This window comes from Gadus macrocephalus, chromosome 7 (assembly GCF_031168955.1).
Source record: "Gadus macrocephalus chromosome 7, ASM3116895v1".
In the NCBI taxonomy this organism is placed as follows: domain Eukaryota; kingdom Metazoa; phylum Chordata; class Actinopteri; order Gadiformes; family Gadidae; genus Gadus; species Gadus macrocephalus.
In genome coordinates, this window is record NC_082388.1 from 20,269,467 (window position 1) to 20,290,258 (window position 20,792).

The 20,792-nt window shown below is 44.6% G+C and overlaps 2 protein-coding genes across 3 annotated transcripts; one reads left to right on the forward strand and one right to left on the reverse strand.

Annotated features, from left to right (window-relative positions):
- Positions 1–385: 385 nt before the first annotated feature.
- atg101 (autophagy related 101) lies at positions 386–1,927 on the reverse strand. Its single transcript, XM_060057287.1, has 2 exons — positions 1,187–1,927; positions 386–1,097 (listed from the first exon to the last, which is right to left on the reverse strand). Exons 1-2 carry the CDS (start codon positions 1,436–1,438, stop codon positions 693–695), a joined length of 657 nt encoding a protein of 218 aa, XP_059913270.1. The 5' UTR covers positions 1,439–1,927; the 3' UTR covers positions 386–692.
- A 33-nt stretch (positions 1,928–1,960) lies between these two features.
- Positions 1,961–20,718, forward strand: LOC132461839 (C2 domain-containing protein 2). 2 transcript variants are annotated; one of them, XM_060057285.1, is made up of 14 exons: positions 1,962–2,897; positions 3,350–3,442; positions 4,722–4,835; positions 6,676–6,777; positions 7,109–7,225; positions 9,793–9,901; positions 11,311–11,419; positions 11,738–11,802; positions 13,026–13,141; positions 13,366–13,534; positions 14,873–15,120; positions 15,938–16,208; positions 16,364–16,403; positions 18,068–18,296. In XM_060057285.1, exons 1-14 carry the CDS (start codon positions 2,616–2,618, stop codon positions 18,147–18,149), a joined length of 1,917 nt encoding a protein of 638 aa, XP_059913268.1. In that variant the 5' UTR covers positions 1,962–2,615; the 3' UTR covers positions 18,150–18,296. The 2 variants fall into 2 exon arrangements, with proteins under 2 accessions (XP_059913269.1, XP_059913268.1); XM_060057286.1 differs by lacking the exon at positions 16,364–16,403 and having other exon boundaries at positions 1,961–2,897; positions 18,068–20,718.
- The last annotated feature ends 74 nt before the right edge of the window (positions 20,719–20,792 follow it).

Sequence of the window (20,792 nt, forward strand, 5' to 3'; positions counted from 1 at the left end):
GAGATTTCCATAATAATAGGGGATTCCTGATAAGTTTTTATTTTGGTCAGATGTTTTTCAAGGTTTTCAACCTAAGGGCACTTATTCAAATGGAAAATATAGTGGTACATTTAGGAAGGACCGGTTTCATCTCAGAAATGATAGACTGGAAATCCTGTGTACTTCATCTGTGAGGTCACAGCCTCACTGAAAATATGCTGAGGAAGTTTTCCCTTAGATGAGGATATCCTCTTGCATGCTAAAAGTTAGGTTGTTCTTATCATGCAAAATTTCACATGACCTCATGATTTGAGGTCACAAAGCCTTATATTACAGATCGATGTTCCCTTGGTTGGAAATACATTATCCATATAAATTAAAATACAAAGCAAAATCACTTGTCAAATATGGATCGCAGTAATCAGTGTTTATTTTCAGGAATTTACACAATCTTTATACAATATATTATGACAACATTTCCTAATTGGTTCTACTTCAAAAAGGTACATGGCTTAAACAAAGGTTATTGTAGATAAGTCAGGGAGATGAATGTAATCTTGCAACAAAAAACGTAAGCTACAGGTAGACGGAAAACTCAATGTTGAACATGGAACAGCTGCTATTCTAATACAGAGACACATTTGTCAGATCAAAAGATGCAGCTTCAAAGGTCGCCAATTAGGCCAATATATGTCTTTGACTGGGGTTTTCTTTCACAGCGCCAGCGTGTCTTTGATAAGCCGCCTCATGGTTGTGCTTACAGACGTGCCCAGCGTGTCAGTGATCTGAAAGGTGATTTTGTAAAGGTAGGGCTGGACGTCCTTGAGGCTGGTGTCAAACACGTTGTCCACTTCGGATTGGGTTGGCATTTTTGGCAGGTATTCGTGGCGGTTGATGACCTCAACGACGTTGATCACCTTCTCACCAAGCTTCTCCCCCACTTTCTCCCGACAGATCTGCCTCTCTTGCTCATTGGCCAGGTGGACAACGTTCACCTTAATGCTCCACACCTCCCAGGGAATGCACTCGTCAGAAAATGGCCAGCGGGACTTTTTCTTCTGGTAGAACTCCAGTGATATGCGTCCCATGCCATCGCTGCCCGTGTTTCCCAAGGCATCCTGAAATGTTGAAAATAAAATCAAGCCAAGTTAGTTGAAAGGTCGAACTGGTAGGCTAGCCAAATCCATTTTCACATAGGCCTGCTTACCTTAAATTCGGTCACAGCCTTACTGATCACCCTGTCAAGTTCATCCGATGACACTCTGACAAAGGTGAAATCAATGAAATCGCAGTCAATGTCTTGGGTACCAACGGTGCCGATGGAGTAAGTTCCTTCCTTTTTGTAGTGAAATTTTCCAGTGCTGCGGTGCAAAAGGATAGTGTGAAGCAGAGCAAGCATCGCTTCTTCCACCTGTCTTGACTCCACCGTCAACTCAAGCACTTCCGAACGGCAATTCATTGTCAGCAACTTTATATTGCCATTGACTGATTATTTAAGGTTGGCAGTATTCTGCGTTGTCCCTAAATACTGAACGGACAAAACACGGTTTGTTTACCTCTGTGAATAGGCGTGGCCTATGGGTACCGCGTTGTTGTTTTGTAACGTTTACCTCATTGACAAGCTACATCAACCCACTCTATCATACGTTACAGCATGTATTCGATGGTTGAAAATCAACGCTTAACGAAGCATAGAACAAAATAATAACACCAGCGAGGCGAGAGTCTCCATTACTCCGCGCATAAAACGATGACGACACTCTACGGGAAACGGAGTAGATCAAAATTAACATTTGGGTGCAGTCCAGTCGCGATCGACATTCGATACGTTTAACTGAAAAACACACCAAATTAAGTGCAACAATTATTTTTACACAGTAAAAATAAATGCTCGGTGGACACAACTATCGGTATAATATCTAACGACAAATACCTTTCCAATGCCAGTAAATAACGCTTTGGCGTCCCCTTTAAGTGGGCCGCGGTGGGTTGTGGGAAACACAGTTAGTGCCACATATCCGTTTCAGAGGAAGGCGAGTTTACGATCTCACGATAGAATAGAAGCCGAGCACCAAACCTGCACTGGGGACTTCTAGGGGCTCTCCATCAAATGGTTTCCCTTTCTGGCTTCCCGTTTCCTTGGATAGCTGAATCTGGACATAGTCGTGAGCATTGGAATGTTTTCCGGTTGAGGAACTTTGATTAAGCTGATTTGTAAAATGTATAGTAGATGGTTAAACGCTGTCTAGCTTTGTTAGCTAAGCTAACAACTAAATTCCAGTCACATATACACGGTTAGTAAGTAGCCTGTAGGTGCAATTCCTGAGCTCCGGTTTTTTCTGCAAAAAAAGTATTTTTTTTTTGCAGGTTTCGGTTGCTCTCTAACAGACTGGAATAATATGTGATGTTCATGGAGCTCGTTACGGGCACCTTACAGTTGCAGTACCATAACATGGGAAAAAATACTTCTAACTTTTTGGGAGCGCATGTTTTTAGCTGTCAGTCATTGAATGGGGAACACACAGGATGAGACGAACTGCCTTCATCGACGATGTCGCTCACCTTCTTAGGAAAGTACTGTAGGATGCCAGGTCATTTATCATAAGCGTGTTGCGCTACGGACCATTTCCCCAAGCATGTCTGACACGGAGAGCTCCGGGTTTTTTTTTGGCTTGGGAGATCCAATGTGGCTCTGCATGGTCACACTTTTTATTGCATCGTTGGTTACGTTACTGTTGTACCTAGTGCAATATGTCCAACACGGTTATCTAGCGATCGTACCGAGACCGGCGCAAAACAATGCGTCAAAGGAGGAAGCGGACGCACTGTTGGAATGGATGCTGTCATTGCAAAGCTGGAAAAGTCAATGGAAAGAAGCTTGGTGCAGGGCGCTAAACAACGAGTCACGGAGGTCTGGGGTATGTGGACCTGTGCAAATAGGTGCTCTGCGTATGTCGTTCTGAGCTCTGCAAGAATAACCACAATATTGTCACTACTAGCCCCTTTACTGCTGAAGACTGAATTCAGTCCAAGTTACAATATCCGTGTAATATGCCATGTAAAATGTTGCATATCTTTTCAAAACCCTAGTTGGTTGGTTGGTGTCATGCATGTGTATCTCTGGAATGATGTAAAGATCCAGAAATGTTGAGTCCACTCGCATGTCGTCTCCTAGTACTTTGGTATTCTTGTAGTGTAGTGATTGCAAAGTAGCTTTACGTTTTCTTTATTTTGTAAATGTTACATCCTAGGCTTGTGACCTTTTTTATGATTGGACGACCAAACTCTAATGGCATTTACTGTTATTTAAAATGTTGCCCATGCATCATTGCTCCTGACTGCAGTATGTTTGCCAATCATTGCCTCCCAGGGTAATTTGTTGTCATTTGACGAGGATGGCCTCCATTCATCCGACCTGGTGGTCAGTCAAGTCTGTAGCTTCCAGAAGTCTTCTGGACACAAGGTAAGCTTACCCTATTTTCTTAAGGTTTATGTTGGCTTTGTTATATATGTAGTACTTAATACAGCCTTGTTGGTGGTATTTCAATGCTTTTATTCGATTGATGGTGATCATTTATGAGCCACTATCCTTCATCAAATAATGCAGAAGGTCGGAGGAGATTTCTGGATCAATTGAGCCATTGTTGAATGCCAGTGCCACGTTCCCCTCCTCCTTCCAGGCCCACATAAAGTTAGCATTTGTTTTTCAAGGACAGTTTTGTTCTTGTTAACATTAAGCATGTTTATAAAGGCAACCACTCATGGCTGATGGTTTCAGTTTCTTCCTGTATGCATGCTTTTGTAATATCATGGCCCCTGAAGGTAATCTACACCTATTGTTCGATAATGAATTGGGATTAGTTTATTTGCAGTTTCCTTTTGTTGGAGGTTACTGGTTGTTGCTTTTTTCACATTTTATCAAGACAGTAAATCCTAATCCAAACCACATGCGAGGATACATATTGGAGTAAGCTCAGTTCTAAGTTAATACATTTTAATTTTTTTCTGTTTATGGAGGCCACAGTTGTAAATTGCAGTTTCATTGAGAATTATATTATATCTATAATAATCTAGATATTTCAATCCATTCCATGTTTATGTTGGTACATGGAATTTAATGTAAGGCTTCAATGTGGAAGGTTGAACTTTTTCTTTTACATGACTTATTCAGACACAGAGAACATGACGGTAGGCTGACAGCTTTACAGTTGTGGCTGCCGGATTGTTGCACGAAATCAGGCTTGTTTTACTTGCTGAGTTAATGTGGTTTATGATGTAACCTGAATTCAGACACCTGGGGCTTTGTTATTAGTTAAATGGGCCAATAAGTAGCAATCCTCTAGACTCTTGTGTGTATCAAGTATTCTGGATTGTTGTCCAAAACAGCACTCGTGAAAAGGGGAAATATCACCTGACGCCTACTTTGCTCCAAAATGCACGCTTATGCAACCCCACCACAGGCAAAATTGTTGGTCTTTTTTGTATAGATACAATATCATCGTCTTGAATAGAAAAAAAATTAACAGTGCCCCTTCTGAGGTATTGTTATGTATTATCATGTACTGTCGGAAAGCGTACTGGGTAAGACTACATATGTTCCCTTTTGTTGTTTTCGCATGGCTTGAAATAACCCTTATCAGCCAAATCATGTTTACATTGCTAAACGGTTCATGTTGACATGGGCCTCTCGTGTAGCTAGGTAGGAGAAGCGTTGTTCTTAAAGGCCTTGTTTCGTTCGACAGACCGCTCGCTGCAAGCTGGTGGGGGACAAGCTTCAGTTCAGCCTCAATACAAAGTCCCCGTCCTCGGCAGAACCACGCCCATACACCGTTGAGATCGCTCCCCTCCAGATACAGGTAAATACACCACCAACCATCCATTTAGCAGCCTGCACGCGCTCATTTGGGTCTTTAACGTCATGGCTCCTAAACAGAGGGTCACCTTAACAGCGGGGCTGGGCCACTCCGAAGTCACTGGGAGCTTGTTTTAATTGGCAGGGCTGTGCTGTTGCTGCTACTACTGCTGCTGCTGATTCATTGAACAGTGGCAATCTCGTCTTGTTTCACTGTTGGCAGGAGATAAAACATAAAAATGCTTGCCGTAGGCAAATGCCCGTAAGAGCTCCATTTAGATTGCTGTCAGACCCATAAAGAGGGCTTTTGGCAAAGGATGGCTTTGCTCGCCTGTTCTGTCCTTTTACCGAAAGAAATCGTTAAATCATGTAAACGTAAGAGCTGAGGTTACTCTCTGAATATCCGACATGCTACTGGGCAGGTGTTGTCTTGATCATCCAGCTTTAAACGGCTCAAGCATCGTATTGCTGATTTCAGGGTTCAAGTACCGTGTGACCAAAAACAATGATGTCATGTATAACCTATGTGCTTCTTTTCAAAAACGTTTGATTCAGACCTGCATTTGAATCTAGTCCTCATGAAGGGCACGCGTAGCAGGCGTCCCAGTTGAATGACAGCTATTTATAAGCCAATAAGGGGCTTGCTGGCCCGGCCGTGGGCCTAATCTCCCTGTGCTGTAAATACAATGGCAGTGAGCCGCTTGAAGGCTCAGGTCTGGTTTGGGGGCGGGGCTTTCTTGTTTTAGCTGTTGATTGATTGGTGAAAGCCTTCCATGCAGTGCTTTCCCCCTCTGTCTGGAGCATTCAACGCGCCCATCCACCTTTTTACTCCTGAGCATCCGTGATCACCCCAGAGGTTCCAGTTTGTTAGGCTCTGACTCATGCCCCTGCTAGAACAGTCCTGGCCGGTGCAGGGGCTGGTGTCCCAGGCCTGTGCCTGTGAACCCTGAACCCCTGCTGTTATTCCACGTGAATAATGAACACGCACACAATGAGGGCGGCCAGCCGCTCTCGCTCTCACTTTGTTTTCAAACAGCGTTGTGCCGTTCTACTGTATCGCGTCATGAGGCCTCACTGCACGGGATGCTAATAACACAGACATTCCTGCTAACCGCGCACATTTTCTACTTTTGAACCGGAACAAACCAGAGTATGGCCTCCGCCGTATGTTATGGCTTTAAGGGTATGATCTCACTAGAACTAAACTTAGATGTAACTTCTCTAGTAGATATTTGACCAAGCCCAGCTGCCCAGTGTAGGGCCATCCGGGTCGTTATTTTATATCCATGTAGGCATTCTGCATTGGGATCTGATGAGGCCTTTGTTTGGTAGCACAGAGGCGACTGTAGTACACTGGCGGTGGAATCCAGGCATGCTGGCGCAGGAGGTGTGTGTTTGTGTGTGCTTGTGTGTGGAGGAATTCTGTTGCTGGATTTGTTTCACAACCAATTGTGGCCAATAAATAATTCCCTTTTTGTTTCGCTTTGTCCATAGAGGTGGTTCATTGTTCATCAGTTCCCTTAATGCGTTCTTGTTGCTCCGGCCAACAGTATGTCTTTCTTCGGAAAGGAGTTGAGAGGTTTCTAAGCCAGCTGGATTTCATTGTCCATGTTTTTTATGCCTTTTCCCAGTGGTATCATTTCATGGTCTTATTGTCAGAGAGCCAAATCTGGGCTTTTCAAGACATCAAATGTGGAATGAAAAAGTAATGCGTGACAATAATGACCTTAATGTGAAAGAATCCAGCATGCGGTTGGTTTCACCCTTCACCTGAATCCTTTTGAGTAAAGAACCATAGTAATGACCCTGACCCTGCGCATGTTGTGTGCTTCGTGTTCCCCCAGCTGGACCTTGACCTCCAGGAGGCCGGTGAGCAGGTCAAGGTGGGATGGGGCGTGTCCTACATGGACACACGGGACCTACGGCTCACCCCGAGCCTCACCCAGGTAACGCTGCGCTGAGCACCGTGACTGTAGCGCGACTATAGGAACGCTTTGAAGCCAAGTGGGTCAGGTGGTTATTGTAGCGGCGTAGGTGTTCGACTCTCAGCCGAGAGGTACCGGGTTCGATCCCAACATGTCTGTCCCCTCACCTGTGGACGTCCTCGAGCAAGAAGTCTCCTTGTGTCTGAATTGACGGTTTGGAGCATAGAGACCGAATATGAGTCCAACGAATAGCGACCAAACCATTCTGCAGCCTTTCCTTTTGAATGCAGTTTACCAACATGTGTATCACCACAGCACACGTGGCACAGACATGTTCTCCTCTCCTCTTCAGGACAACGGCACGTCCCCTGGCGTTGGCGAGCTGAAGGACCGGATCAGGAGGCTGCTGTGTGCCGCACGGCCCTCCGTGTCGCTGAGCTGCAGGCCCGCTCAGCTCCCGGGGCTCAAGGTGAGCCCAGCCACCAGTGAGCCACCAGGCCAGGTCTGAAGCCCAGCCTGTGACCCGCGGCTATGGGTCCATGAAAGGGCGATGCCTGGCCTGCGTATTTTTATTTTTATTTATTTTTTTAACTGTGGCCAAACGGCCCTGTACTCTTAGAGCTTCACATTATTGCGCCAACATGTGAGGGAACAGCCCTGCCCGTTGGGAACAGCCCTGCCTGTTTGGAGCCATTGGGGCTGGGTGTCTCGCTCGGGGACATTTTGCCCCGGGGATGCAAGCTGTTGATATCTCTCTGATATCTCCGAAGCAAGACTTTCAAATGTTGAGTCTTCCTGATTATATCGTTCCGATGTTGTGTCTGTGTTGGAACCATCATTATAGTTGCCAAGCCGTTCATATCTGGTGATTCACACTCTGACATACGTAGTTTTTCGAAGGGGGTAATGACAAACTGCACACGTCTGTAATCTATGTGTGCATTGCATAAATAAAGCCCTTGTCTATCGAAGGCGTTTGCAGCCCTGGGCCGTAATTACAGTCAAAACAAACAGGGCACAATGAGTGTGTTTGTCATTCAGATTCAGCTGTCAAAGGCCCTGCGCCGTCAGCCATGTTTACCTGGCTGGACTAATAAGCGTGTTGCTTGCTACTCCGTTTAGTGGGCTGAGTTTTACATTTGTCTGAATGCTGTTGGGCTGAGCCCCTATATTTGTATACCCGGATATTCGTTTGTTAGGTAGGTATTTGAATATCAATTCAATATTCGAATAATGTCCGCCTGCTACGTTTACAGGCAGTGAAAGAGACTCCCTATGAAGGGATTTCTTTCTTTATATTTTCTTCCCAGAATATTCAGAATTGGTTTGGAACCTATTAGGGCCCGACCGATATTGATTTTTGAGCGCCGATGCCGATTATTTTCAGAGAAAAATTACGATTACGATTTAATCGGTCGATTAAAAACAAAACAAAAAAAAGTAGTTTTTGATACCTTAAATATACTTTAAACACTTTTGACGAATATGTGAATTGAATGCAGAACCTTTGAGTGTTTTAGAATACATTTACAGTAAAAAAATGAGTAAAATGTAAAATAAATAACTAACTCCCAATGTGCTGCGCTCGTGAGCAGTGACTAACACGTGCGTGCTGAGCAGTATGGACTCACCGTTAGTGTCTACTGTATAACAAATTAACATGGCCTGGGACCTAAAGAAAAACAGGCACAACATGCTCAAACAACGCGTCTTGTGTACATTGGTGAGGTGAGCGCGCAGCTGCCTGAGCGAGCATGCTTTCATGTTGTACGGTAAAATTCAATCATTTTTTTACTCCAGCTAAAGTTGTTAGTTAGCAAGGCGAGTAGGAGCGCAATCTGCAGGATACTAAGCGCAATAACATTTAAAAAAAATAATAAAATAAAATATATATATATATATATATATATATATATATATATATATATATATATATATATCGGTTGTAATCTGCGTCTTTTTGGCAGATGGCGATTATTTTCAAAAAGGCTATAATCGGCCGATTAAATCGGCAGGCCGATGAATCGGTCGGGCCCTAGAACCTATATAGGGATGGGCGTGAGGAATCGATTACTCGAGTACTCCTCGTTACAAATGAACTCGGTTGGTGGACAGGCAAACTCGAGTTCGCATTTTCTGTGTGGCACCACTGGCGCGTGCCGTGCACAAAGCAAATTAAATGTATCAAATTTCTGTGCCGCGCCGTGTGTGCACAACGTCAGATTTCAAAAAGTTAAGAGTTGGCGGTTAGAGCAAAGCGCAGCGAAGTATTGAAATACTTTAGAGAAATAGGAGATCATAAGGTGAAATGTCAAATATGCCAAGCGAAATTGAGCTACCACAGTACTACAAGTACTATGCGCCAACATATGCTCCTGAAACACAACGGTGAGTTCGGGAAAGCAGACCCGCAGCAACCAAGTGTCGGTTATTTTCACCGCCGCAAGACGCAGCTGTAATCCCGGCCGTCTATAGAAGATCACAACGCTGAGTCTTTTTTTTAGTTAATTTGCTGCCGTTTTATTTGCAGCTTTAAATCATTTGCAATGGTTAGGCTACTTGTTTCGTTTATTAATTTTTTTTAAACGTTACAGGCCTTTGTTCGAAGTGATTTAAATTGTGAGACGCATATTTATTTTTGCAAGGAAAATGTGTTTGAACGTTTGCCAAAATAAATAATGAATACTCTGATAACTATTGACTGATTTGATTGAGAATAAGCATTACATGTTTGGTTGGTAATATTGCCGTTCGTCATTAGGCCAATTCCTGCTGCAGATGCGTTGCATTCTAAAAATAGATTAGTTTTAAAAGAGTACTCGATTGATCCTCGAGGAATTCATTCGATCGCTCGAGTTTGGAATTTACTACTCGTGCCCATCCCTAGAAGCTAACCAATATCCAATGCATCCTACCGTTATACGGTGTTTAGTTTGGACAATGAACGCAGCTGTGCCCGGATGAAGAAGTAGAGGTTTATCATCCGTGTTGGCGGTCACATGACCTCCTCTTCCCTGTTGTGTTTCTGGAAAGCAGGAGTCATGCAGCAAGGTGTTGTCCCCCCCCAAACCACCACGGGCACACGAATGGAAGCTGCTGGTCAAGAACTTCCGGGTCACTCTAAATCAGGACGGAGCATCTGCAGGTAGGGCCCGTTTGTTTTTGTTTTTGTGGGCTTTTGTGTTTTATTTTGTGTCTAAGTGTTTCTTTTGACATGTTTATCCCAGTGACTGCTGACTCACTCTGACTTGCAGTATTATTTTGTTTGTCTGTAGATGTACAAACATATCACATGACTTACAGAACGCCTCTTGCTCTATTTGGAGTTTCTAAAAGACGCCTCTTCACAGCCTTGACACTTAAAGTTAAAGCTCAACCTTTACTTGTGATGTGGGCCAAACACCCAGGTTACATAAGTTTAATATTGAGTTATCATTTGATTTTCTGTTGATTAACTAGTAACTAATATGTCCCCCTCCCGGGGGGTATATTCACTTATAACATTGCACAAGTTTACATATTTGCTCACTCACCACAGCTTTCTGCATGAAATGGACATTATTCACTATTCCCCTCGAGTTAGACCAATTATTTTGATTCCGACAAAAAATATCACGAACAACAACAAACTCCCTTCCATCTTGTGCTTATGAATAAGCAAGCATGTCTACGTAGTCCCGCGTTTAATTACTTTTGATGAAGGATTTGGATATTTTTTTTGCAATTGCATTCCCGCAACTTTTATCGCAGAAAACCCACAAAAAGCACTGCATATTTCTCCGGAAATTCCGTTTTCTTTTGGGCATGACAATCACGGAAAAAAGCTGAATCCTGAAAGGCTGACCAAGCGAAGCCATGTACTCTAAAAGGAAGAAGACAATCACCCTGATGGGGATGTTATTGATGAGCTCTACCTCCTGGCCCGGCACCAGGGGCTGAGTCTTCCTCACAGCGACTCCTTCCTGTGTTCCGGTCCTCGCTCACATCTCTCTCAGCAGAACGGATGCCTGGGCCCACTTTGCCCAAAGAGATACTTGGCTCTCGGTTGCTAAACCCCCCCCCCCCCCCCCCCCCCCTTTTGGCTGACCTCACCCTTTTCCAAACGATGTGCAAGTGGTCGCAGCGATTTGTGATGTCCCCCTGCGAGAGGCGGTTTGACCGGAGATCTGCTGCTGAAGACCATTAACTGCTCCTCCTTATGTCATCGTGACCTGCCCTAGTTTTGTCCTGAGAGCTGGCGGGGGTTATTTATTTATTTATAGATGGGATCGGTCCGTGTCTGGGGGGATCTTTTGTTGCTGAATTGCTACATAGCTCATGGATACGTGGAACAGTCTGAACGTTTTAAAAGGGACGTTCAAGCTTGTGTCATCAGTTGACTTCCTTCCCTTCTCTCCCCTCCCTCCATTTCATGATTCCCCTTGTTTATCTACCTAACTCGTCCTTTATTCCTACAGGGTCCCTGTGACATGATTTTACCCTGCGTGTTTCCTGTGAAGCGACGGAGAGAAGCCCTTTGTTTTAATACGTGGTCTGTGTCTGTGGTATCCGCAGGCAGCATGAATCCTGTGTGCGTCATGCAGATGGACGACCCTCCACAAAGGTTCTCTACCTCGGTCCAGAAGAACTCCACCTCGCCCTCCTGGGACCAGCCTTTCATATTGTAGGTCCACCTCTATAGTATTGTACTACGGAATAGTGTAGAAAAATAATCCTAATCACTCAAGGTGCTTTGACATTCACTCAGTAAAGACTGTTAAAACCCCCACAATTAAAAGCAGTGGATCAATCAAAGGCAGGGATACATTTACAAGGACAGTCCATCCATCAATCGATCTACAGGTCTATTATTGTTATATTTATAGCATTCGTCGATAACTGCAACATCATGCGGCTTACTGAAATTGTATTTACATTTGTATTATTTTCTTCATAATCTTGACTACATCCCGTCCGTCTCTCTTCTCTCTGTCTGACTTAGTGAGCTGAATGGGCGTTCGAAAGAGCTCAACATCCAGCTACTGAATGATGGGCAACCTCAAGAGGGTAAGACGGAATTTCTGTCTGTGTGTCTGTCTTGCATGAGACAGAGTGGCGCTTAGCATCCGTTGTTAATTCTACAGGCTGCTTCAAACGGCAGAACCACTAGTGTATGAGTAGCCGTGGATGAATAGCAGTCTACTCTTATACAAATAATAGTAATGCATTCGATTTTAAAGCCTCTCTCTGACTGAAGGACTTATGGGAACCCCAGAGTAACTGAACACAATCAGTATTAAATGACTGCAGTAATGTTTCACAAAGTCAGTAGGCCTGGATTACTCTTACTGTTGCTCTGCGTTTAGTAGGAAAACCAATGGATTTTACAACTTGTATAATGTAGTGGCCTTTTTTATCATGATGAGTTGGTACATTTGTCCCAAGGCTTGGGTTACATTTGGTGTTCCTCTCTCATTAGCATCCGTTCGGATTGCGCAAAAAAGTCTCTGGTGGCTTTAATGTCCCATCGAGGCCGTTGCTTGGTCAGATGAGCCAGCTCAGCCTGGGAGATGGAATTGAGCCGTTCACACTCCCCAGGGCCCATATCATCATCACAAACCCTTTTATTGAGAAAGTGCAGCTCTGCAAATGAACAGGTGCAGGGCAAAGTAGGCCAAAATCTGTTCACCAACTGAAGTCATCTTCCTTTAAGTTCCTCCTACAAAAGTTTGAAACCCTGGTGAAGCCACTCGCCATGTAGCGCCATGTGTACATCCCCTTTCTATAATCTATAATAAACTATAATCTGTTGACACATTTTGCTATCTGTATGTGTAGCCTTAAGATTGCAGACACACTGTTGTGTAGACTTGACGCCAAGTAACTCATTGTAAGAGGTCTGATCATAAATCAGAGGTGTTTGCGCTGCAGTAACCGTCGTCTATCTGTCCTGATGACGGATCTGTCATTGGCATGACAATTGTCACCTCAGCCAAATTGCAAATCTATAATCACTTTATTTACATAGGGCATTTGTTTAACAAGTCCTGAATTGGTCAACAAAGATTGTTGCTAGAGGGTTGGTTGTTAAATGACACCCATAATTGCCATGCGATGGCCATACTAGCTGGCAGCCGATTGAGGCTGTTGGATAGTGAGGGTAAACAGTGGCGTATCCATCCTGTCCTATAATCCTACTTTAACCGCAGTTCTTGCTGCTCAGTTTCTATGGGTTTCAGTGGGATCTGAGTGTGCGATCAGACTGAAAAATGTGCTGCTTGTGTTTCCAGATTCTTTACTAGGTCAGGTGTCTGTGCCTTTCCATCTGGCCAAGATGCAACCCAAAGGACAGCAAACATTTGCACTCATGACCAAAGACCAAGTGACTGGATCACTGACTACTGAGGTAAATTGACGTGCAATGATTAATCACGATGCGCTTCTTACCTGACATGTCATGTGAATGAAGTTATTGTGCATGTTCATCACATATATTCGTTTTCTGTATCTTTTTATTTTCTATGTGGGGCAATTATCCCCAACCGTTGAGCTCTTGCTTCGGATTTCCATAATAACCATGAAGTGATGTATAAGCAGGTTATTAATAACCGACCCTCCTTTCTGTTCCAGTTTACCTACCTGGAGCCCAGCGAGGTGCGCACCTGGCTGCCCCCCACCCCGGCCCCCACCAAGCGGGTGGAGATGGACCGCACGGTGATGCCCTGCGGCACGGTGGTCACCACCATCACGGCGGTGAAGAGCAAGCCGGGCCGAGCGCTCTCCACCTCCATCAGCACAGGTACAAGTTCTCCGGGTCCATCGCAGTAGCCTGAGGCCCAGAGATTAGCCTGCAGGTTAACCTATGTGGGGGAAAGTAGGCAGCAAATGACTCAAACGAGATTAATCTCCAAGTTTAGAGCCGCACCTCGAGCCTTTCGACCGATTTTTATTTGTGAACGTTTGTTAAGGGTTTCTGTGGTTTGCAGTAATTTGTGCTCCCCGACTCGTATTATAAAGAAGTGATGGGCCGGCCGCCCGTTATTAGCTGGTGGGAGTTTAGTCGCAGGTGTTAGTTTCCACCTCATCCGTCTCGAGGCTTGAATGCTCAACATTGAGATTTGCTAATCCACTCTAGTGTTGGCTTGCATAACACTTATTTGACTGAATCTTTTGTCCAAAGTAAATTCATAAATGAAGATACAACCCAAAAAGTTCATGACTCATTGGAGCACATACAATTCCAATGCACTACAGGTTCAAATAAGCTTACTGCTGTACGTGCTACAATATAGAAACAAGAGATGGGGAGAGTTGTTCCTTTCTTTTGTATTCATTTTGCATCACGGGCCAGGACGCTGTCAGAAAAGATTAGTTTTCATCCTGCGGCAGAAGATCGGTGGGGTCTCAGCTGTACTGATGTCAGTGGGGGGCTCGTTCCAACGTTGTGGAGCCAGGACAGCAGACATCATAATTTAGTTGAGTGGCTGATGGGTTCCTAATTAGTCAGGGAGTAGCATGTCACGGAGTGTAGCGGACATTCCCAGCATACATTCAGTTACGCTGGAAGTTAGATTTTGGTCTGCATGTAAACAAAGAATTACAGATCTGTAGATATTGTTTTTGCAATGCGACGTCTACCAATCACTTCAAACTGGATTTTCCACATACCTTTCCAAACACGTTCATGCTGTTTTTATAGGTCACTTCGATGCCGGTACATTATGCCGAGGTCTGTTCCTGCTTGGCTCCTGATGGAACTCGCTGGTGCATTGCATTCATGACACGGTTGCTGCTATGCATTCTTTGTTGAATGCTATTTATGCAATCGCTGATAAACATGACTTGGCAGAAAAAGCTCTTAGATTCCCTCTCACTAGGACAAAAAAAAAGACTTGTCTTCTCAAAGCGTTTAATCAAAACGACATGTTTTCCTAAAAATAAGAGCGGCAAAGAATACCAACTCCTATCTTTGGATGACATGGACTATATGCTTGGGGGGGAAACCGGGAGAGTTGGCGAAAAGCGATTACAGTTTCTGTCACGCCGCGGGTAGAAGTGAAACCAAAAGCTCACCGTCACTGCAGGGGTTACAGTGTCAAACCGCACAGGAAGTCATTCCATCCTCCGTCCCCCTCAGAGTCCACCCAGAAGGCCACGCCCACAAAGTCCAAGCTGTCGGAGCGCCGCGTCTCTGAGCTGCCGGTGGCGGGGTCGGCGGGCGCCATGGTGAACAAGACGCTGTCGTCGTCGGACACGGAGCTGCTCATGCTCAACGGCACGGACCCGGTGGCTGAGGCCGCCATCCGCCAGCTGCACCAGTCCGCCAAGCAGAAGCTCAAGTCCCCGGTCAAGAAGAGCACCATCATCATATCCGGCATCACCAAGGTAACGGGGTCGGGCCCGGCGGGGGGGCTGGTACTTAAAATGTAATGGCGGTTGTTTGAGTCTTCGGCTCGCTCCCTACGGGTCAAACAGCTCTTCAGGAGCTACGCTTTGAACCGGAGTCTCTGGGTTTATGTTGCGAACAATAAGTATTCAGCACTTTTGTCTACTGGTAAAAATAACCAACATAACTTGAACTACGCAGCCATGACCATATCATATTATATAAGGCAGGGCTCTCCACTGAAGCAGCTTTTCATCAATCAGTGACAGCCAAGGTATACAAACGGATTGTGGAATGGATCGTGATATAACCCAGGACGGGTTATAGAGAGTCTCTGTGGACTTCTACACCACTCCATTCACACAGAGTTGCTGAGTTTATGAGTCAACCGGGTTAGATCAGGCCAAATAGTTGCCGGTTTTCCCCCCTTGTGTTGTCCAACGAGGACATGCAGCAGCACTTTCAGGGCTGGTTGTGGCATGACTCCTTTTACTAGGAAGAGCTTGGTCATAATCTTTTATGTGCTGCAATACGAATGACAATGGGTTGGTTACTTTCCACAGCCTTTTCCACCTCAGAAGTGTCTTTCACTGAACATTAATTTATCAACTTTTTATAGTTTTTAGGATTAAATATACATTTTCTATATTCTGTGCCACCAGCCTTTCACTGTGCTCATACTGTATAGTCGTTTTACATAAGGGAATTACAAAAAGTGTATTTATCCTTCACAGTTTATATTTTACATAGAAATCAAAGGCCCGTAAAACCATTTGTTTCCTAAAGCTCTGCTGGCCTCCCCCCCCCCCCCCCCAGGCCCCCCTGTCCCAGGACGACGAGCTGGCCCTGATGGCGGACTACGCCGCCGCCATGGACGCCTCCATGTCTGAGGGCAGCTCCAGCCAGGACATGACGGTCGCCATCGCCTCTGGCTCCAGCAGCCCTCCGCCTCTGTCTGAGGCCCAGGCGCCCGGCCCCGGTGCACTGGGGCGCCCCCCGCAGGACTGGGAGAGCCAGGCGGGCGACGAGATGGAGAACCTGTCCCTGTCCATGTGTGTGTCCGAGGCCAGCTGCAAGAAGAGCAGAGGTGAACCACGGAGGGACTGCGTTCGCCTGGGGTTTTGGGTTGGTGGTGGGGGTGGGGGGGATGTATGCATGGTGTTATTGACTTGGTCTTGGTGTACCTCTAATGCTCGTCAAACCTTGCTTCTTTGATGTTTTTTTTCTACCATGCCATCTTAGAGGAAAACGGCGCTACTAAGCAGCCATTTTGCCCAGACCAGTAAGTTACTTTGTAGATTAGAAAACATGTGTGTGCGAGAGAGTATGAAAGAACCTTTTGTGGAGACATGAAATGATTGCTCTGTATCGGCACTGACACATTGGAGCGGGGCTGAACAATGTAGACATGATATGAACATGATTTGGATTATTCATTTAACAATGTCATTTCCTGTCTTGTCAAGTTCATATGCATCTTGACGTTGAGGATTAAATTGTAGGTAGTTTGTCATATGCATCGTCATGCAGTTTCCATGGCGAGTTACTGCTAAAAGTAAATTAAAATTTACCTTTTTTTTTTTTTTTTCATAAATTGTTCAGCCCTGGTTAGTAGGCTCTCTAGTATGTAGAAAGTAGATGATAGTTAGTAGGTAGAATATGATACTCTTATTTAGTATGTTGAACTGTGGCGTATTTTTATTCACACATTTCATTTTAATAATTTAATTTTGAAGGACAAGCAACACTCTTCTACTTGTTTGTGCACTATGATATGGTTTCATGAATGAAATCATGGCATGGATTCATACAATCACACACAGATGAAAGATTTGACTTTAATTGGGATTTAATGCATGTGAATTTGTGCACAAGTATATTTCTCAGAAATGATATTGAATTGTATAGTATGGGGTATTACTTAAACTTTTGTACATAAGCGAACACTAGTTTACATATTCCCTTTTAAAGTGAACCCCTTGTTTCAGCTCAAATTCGAAAACCCAGATGTATAAGTATGTGTTTTGGGCTTGGAGTTGTAGAAAGGAGGGGGCATGTTTTCTCATGGATTGACCAATTTCAACTTTTTTTAAGCTCTTTTAGTACCTTATTTGTGTATGATCTTAATAAGGAGCGAATATAAGTTGTGAATGAAATGTGGCATACACAGCAGTGTTATACCATAAGGGTCCGAGAAGCTAAACCCTCTCTCGGACTCGGACATCAACACATGGAGTTTCACCCATCCACACACCTCGCCAAGGGTGTCCCTTCATCGTAACGTTGAAGTTCCTTAGAAAAGGAACTTCGACGTCACAAATACAAAGCAACTTGAGTTCGGAGCAGAGTAGAAAGTTCATAAATTGGTTGGGGGAGACTGACCCAAAGGATTTTACACCTGTTTTCTCGAAGTGAAGATGTTATAGCAGTGACAAACGGCCAAGATATATTGCTATGCCACCCACGTCTCAAAAGAAAAAATGGCCTCTTAAGGTACTCCAGATTGCTATACAACATGACATTAAAAGGCCAACTATCATCAATGGCATGCATCTGTGGATGTAGGGGAATATTCTGTGGGACATTTCTAACGGGGTAACACAAAATGAATCACCAAAGATCTATGGTGATAATGAATGGACAGTCAGACAACAATGGCCTTTCAATTACGGCTACCGTAAACAGGCATACAAGTCGGGCTGTTATCCCCTGAAAGGTTTGTTACCAATTCCATTGATTCTGAAGACCAGCTTCAGGTCTTGTGGGATTCAGTCTTGACCTAGATTAAGCTTCAACTCACATAAACACAGCACCAAACAAAAGGCAACCGTTCCCCCGAGGATGTGAACAACCTTTACTGGACGGGCTGGGTGTCGGTTGCCTTTCAAGTCTCCCTCTCTCTGCTAGCGTCACTATTAACCAATTCTCCCTTCCTTCGGGACGCAGGAAGCTTCCTCCAGAAGAGCGCCAAGCTGTTCTTCCGCCGGCGGCACCAGCGCAAGGAGCCGGGGATGAGCCAGTCCCATAACGACCTGGTGTACCTGGAGCAGCCGGCGGCGGTGGACCGCGCCCGCCACACCGCCACGCTCAGCCGCATGCGCAGCAAGCTGCTCCCCAAGCACAAGAGCAAAGCCAACGGTTCTACCTCGCCGCCGGGTGGGCCTACGCAGTGACCCCCCCCACACACAGTCCATGCCCGCTACAGCACCGCTACTCCAAAGCCCACCGCGACTTTACAGCCCCCCCTCCCCCCGTTCACTATCAGCGCCTCAACCTTGACCTCCCCTACCCCTCCCCGCTCTGTGCGCTCCACGCGCCGGGATAGAGATGTGTTTTTGAACATAGCGGACATGAATATTTTGGGAATGAATGCGATCGCTTCCGTCGACGGATGACGGAGGGCGTGTCTGGCATATGGCAACAGGGCCGACAGAACAGATTGTCCCAAAATACATTTTGAGAGCGCCCCATGCAGAGTCAATGAGATCCGTCGACGGACGTATACAGTGTGAAGGCGGTGTTATTAAGCATCCCACCCCCCCACCACCAATCCACTCCACCCTGCTGAAGTACCCTTCCTAAACCCAGCCTTGTGGACATGGCGCAAAGAGAGACAGACAGGCGATGCATGGTTTGGTCGACCCCGTCTTGCGAAGAGGGTCTTGAGATTCATGGAAATGCAGAAGCGTAGTCTTATGCATGTTTGATTTTATTTGGACCGTATGCAACGACGACAAGTCATCTTTTAGCAGTTCAGCGGCCTTGTGCTACGCAAAATGGCGGATGTGCACGTCTTCACTGTGTACCCTACTGACTCCGGAGGGTTGAAATAATCGTGATTCTCACGGGCATCAGGCTATTGTAGGCCAGTGACGAGGAGTGGGTATGATTTGCACATCAGTTATGACTTTTTTTTTTGTCATTCATGAACTTGATGTACGAGTGCAATGGTGAAAGAGACTCTTATTAGTTGGAAATGTTTTGCTCATATTCACCTAGTGATTTTATGTGTAAATGGGGCATAAAGGGAGACCGTTGACTCGTTCTTTTATTGCAAGATAAGGAGAAAATTATCGTAATGAAATAATCTCAAACACTAGTTGTGTTGGCATTTTATGAAATAAGGAATTCAAGTACATGAATATCAGATTGTACTGCTTGATTGTTAATGTGGCAAATTCCATATGTGATACAATATAAGAACATTTAAAAAAGATGATAACTATTGAAACCTGAGCAGCAAGGACTAATATTAAACCTTTATCCGAATTCATAATTATTCATTAATTATTCATGGGCATGGTCTAAGATATTTTGCAATATTGATGAGTCGTAAAAGTCACCCAAGAACTTTAATACAAAAAAAAAGCGTAATTGCGATGAAATTGTTACTGTTTCTTACTGTGGGGAATATCGCAGTGTGTCTGTCATTGTCATTTGAATGTTTTATTTCTTATTTGCGGTGTTTTCAAAATGGTTATCCACTTCTTTAGTCTTCCAGGATGCTCTCTCGGACACTACTCTTGTAGATGGGTTTTTCGGTGTGTCAAAGGGAACCAAACAGGCCAGAATGGAGACTTTGACACTACTCTTAAGCCATACAAAATGCAGTGCTTGTTAATGAAACCGGTTCTGTGCTCATTTGGATTGTGTATATTTCCATTGATTTGAAATGTCAATTTCTTTGAATATGTGTTTTTCTTTCTTTATAAAACAATTGTATCGTGGCTTTGAACGAGCATCGATAGTGATCGTTTTTTGGTAACAGTTGAACGGTTTTTTATTTTGATTGTTTTTAACCCAGCTAATGAATGTATTCGTTTCGTGGACATCTCGTCGAACGATGTTCTTCAAGAAAATCTGTTACTTCTAACTACTGTCCGTCCCGTTTTCTCCAACGGGACCACACGTTTGACTGGGAGCGACGGCCGATGCGCCACAACAGACAAAAGCGGGATGCTCCTCGATGTCAAAAGGATGTTCCGCTTGGTTCAATTCAGGGGAAGCTGGAGCTCACCCCTCCGTGCCCGAGCTCTATGGACACTGTATGGACTGGACCTGAATTAACGCGTTTGATCGGCCAGCGCTCTTTCCTCACAATCTGAGACTTCTTATTAAGAAGGCCGGGAACATAATCAGAAACCTGACTCAGACTGATAACGTCTGCCTGCCAGGACGTTGTGGCCCAAACGTGCCTGTCGTTCAAGGTGGCCTATTCCGCAGACATGTTTGTTTTCCTTTTTTCTTATCGTACCAAAAGAGGCATTTACAAGGGACTGCTGCCCAACCAAAGCAAATCCTCTTTACAGTGTGGGTGACTTTTTTTTTTGTTACTAAACTAAGGTCCTAATTTATAGCAAAGTAGCGGGGTGATTACGATTATGCTATTACCAACATTAAGGATTAAAGAATGGAGAAATAAATGGGTTGCTTTATACATGCAAACTTTCATTGTCCCTTAGGAAATGGCAGCCTGTAAGCTATGCAATTGTAATACATTCAAGCAATGAGCTTTTATGTGATTAATAAACTTCCTTCCCATAATTAACATGTTATTGTATTGTATTTATATTCAGCAATAAACATTGACTCAAGAACCTGTTTCACTTGCAGTGCTTATCACAGATCACACATGATTCCCTGTTAATTTCCATATATAGGTCTACCGACC

Coding starts and splice junctions, on each gene's coding strand:
- atg101 (XM_060057287.1), bottom strand. CDS start 1,438: ATGAATTGCCGTTCGGAAGTGCTTGAGTTGACGGTGGAGTCAAGACAG. Junction 1,098..1,186: donor AGGCTGTGACCGAATTTAAG/GTAAGCAGGCCT, acceptor TCAACATTTCAG/GATGCCTTGGGAAACACGGG.
- LOC132461839 (XM_060057286.1), top strand. CDS start 2,616: ATGTCTGACACGGAGAGCTCCGGGTTTTTTTTTGGCTTGGGAGATCCA. Junction 6,778..7,108: donor TCACCCCGAGCCTCACCCAG/GTAACGCTGCGC, acceptor TCTCCTCTTCAG/GACAACGGCACGTCCCCTGG. Junction 16,209..18,067: donor CAGCTGCAAGAAGAGCAGAG/GTGAACCACGGA, acceptor TTCGGGACGCAG/GAAGCTTCCTCCAGAAGAGC.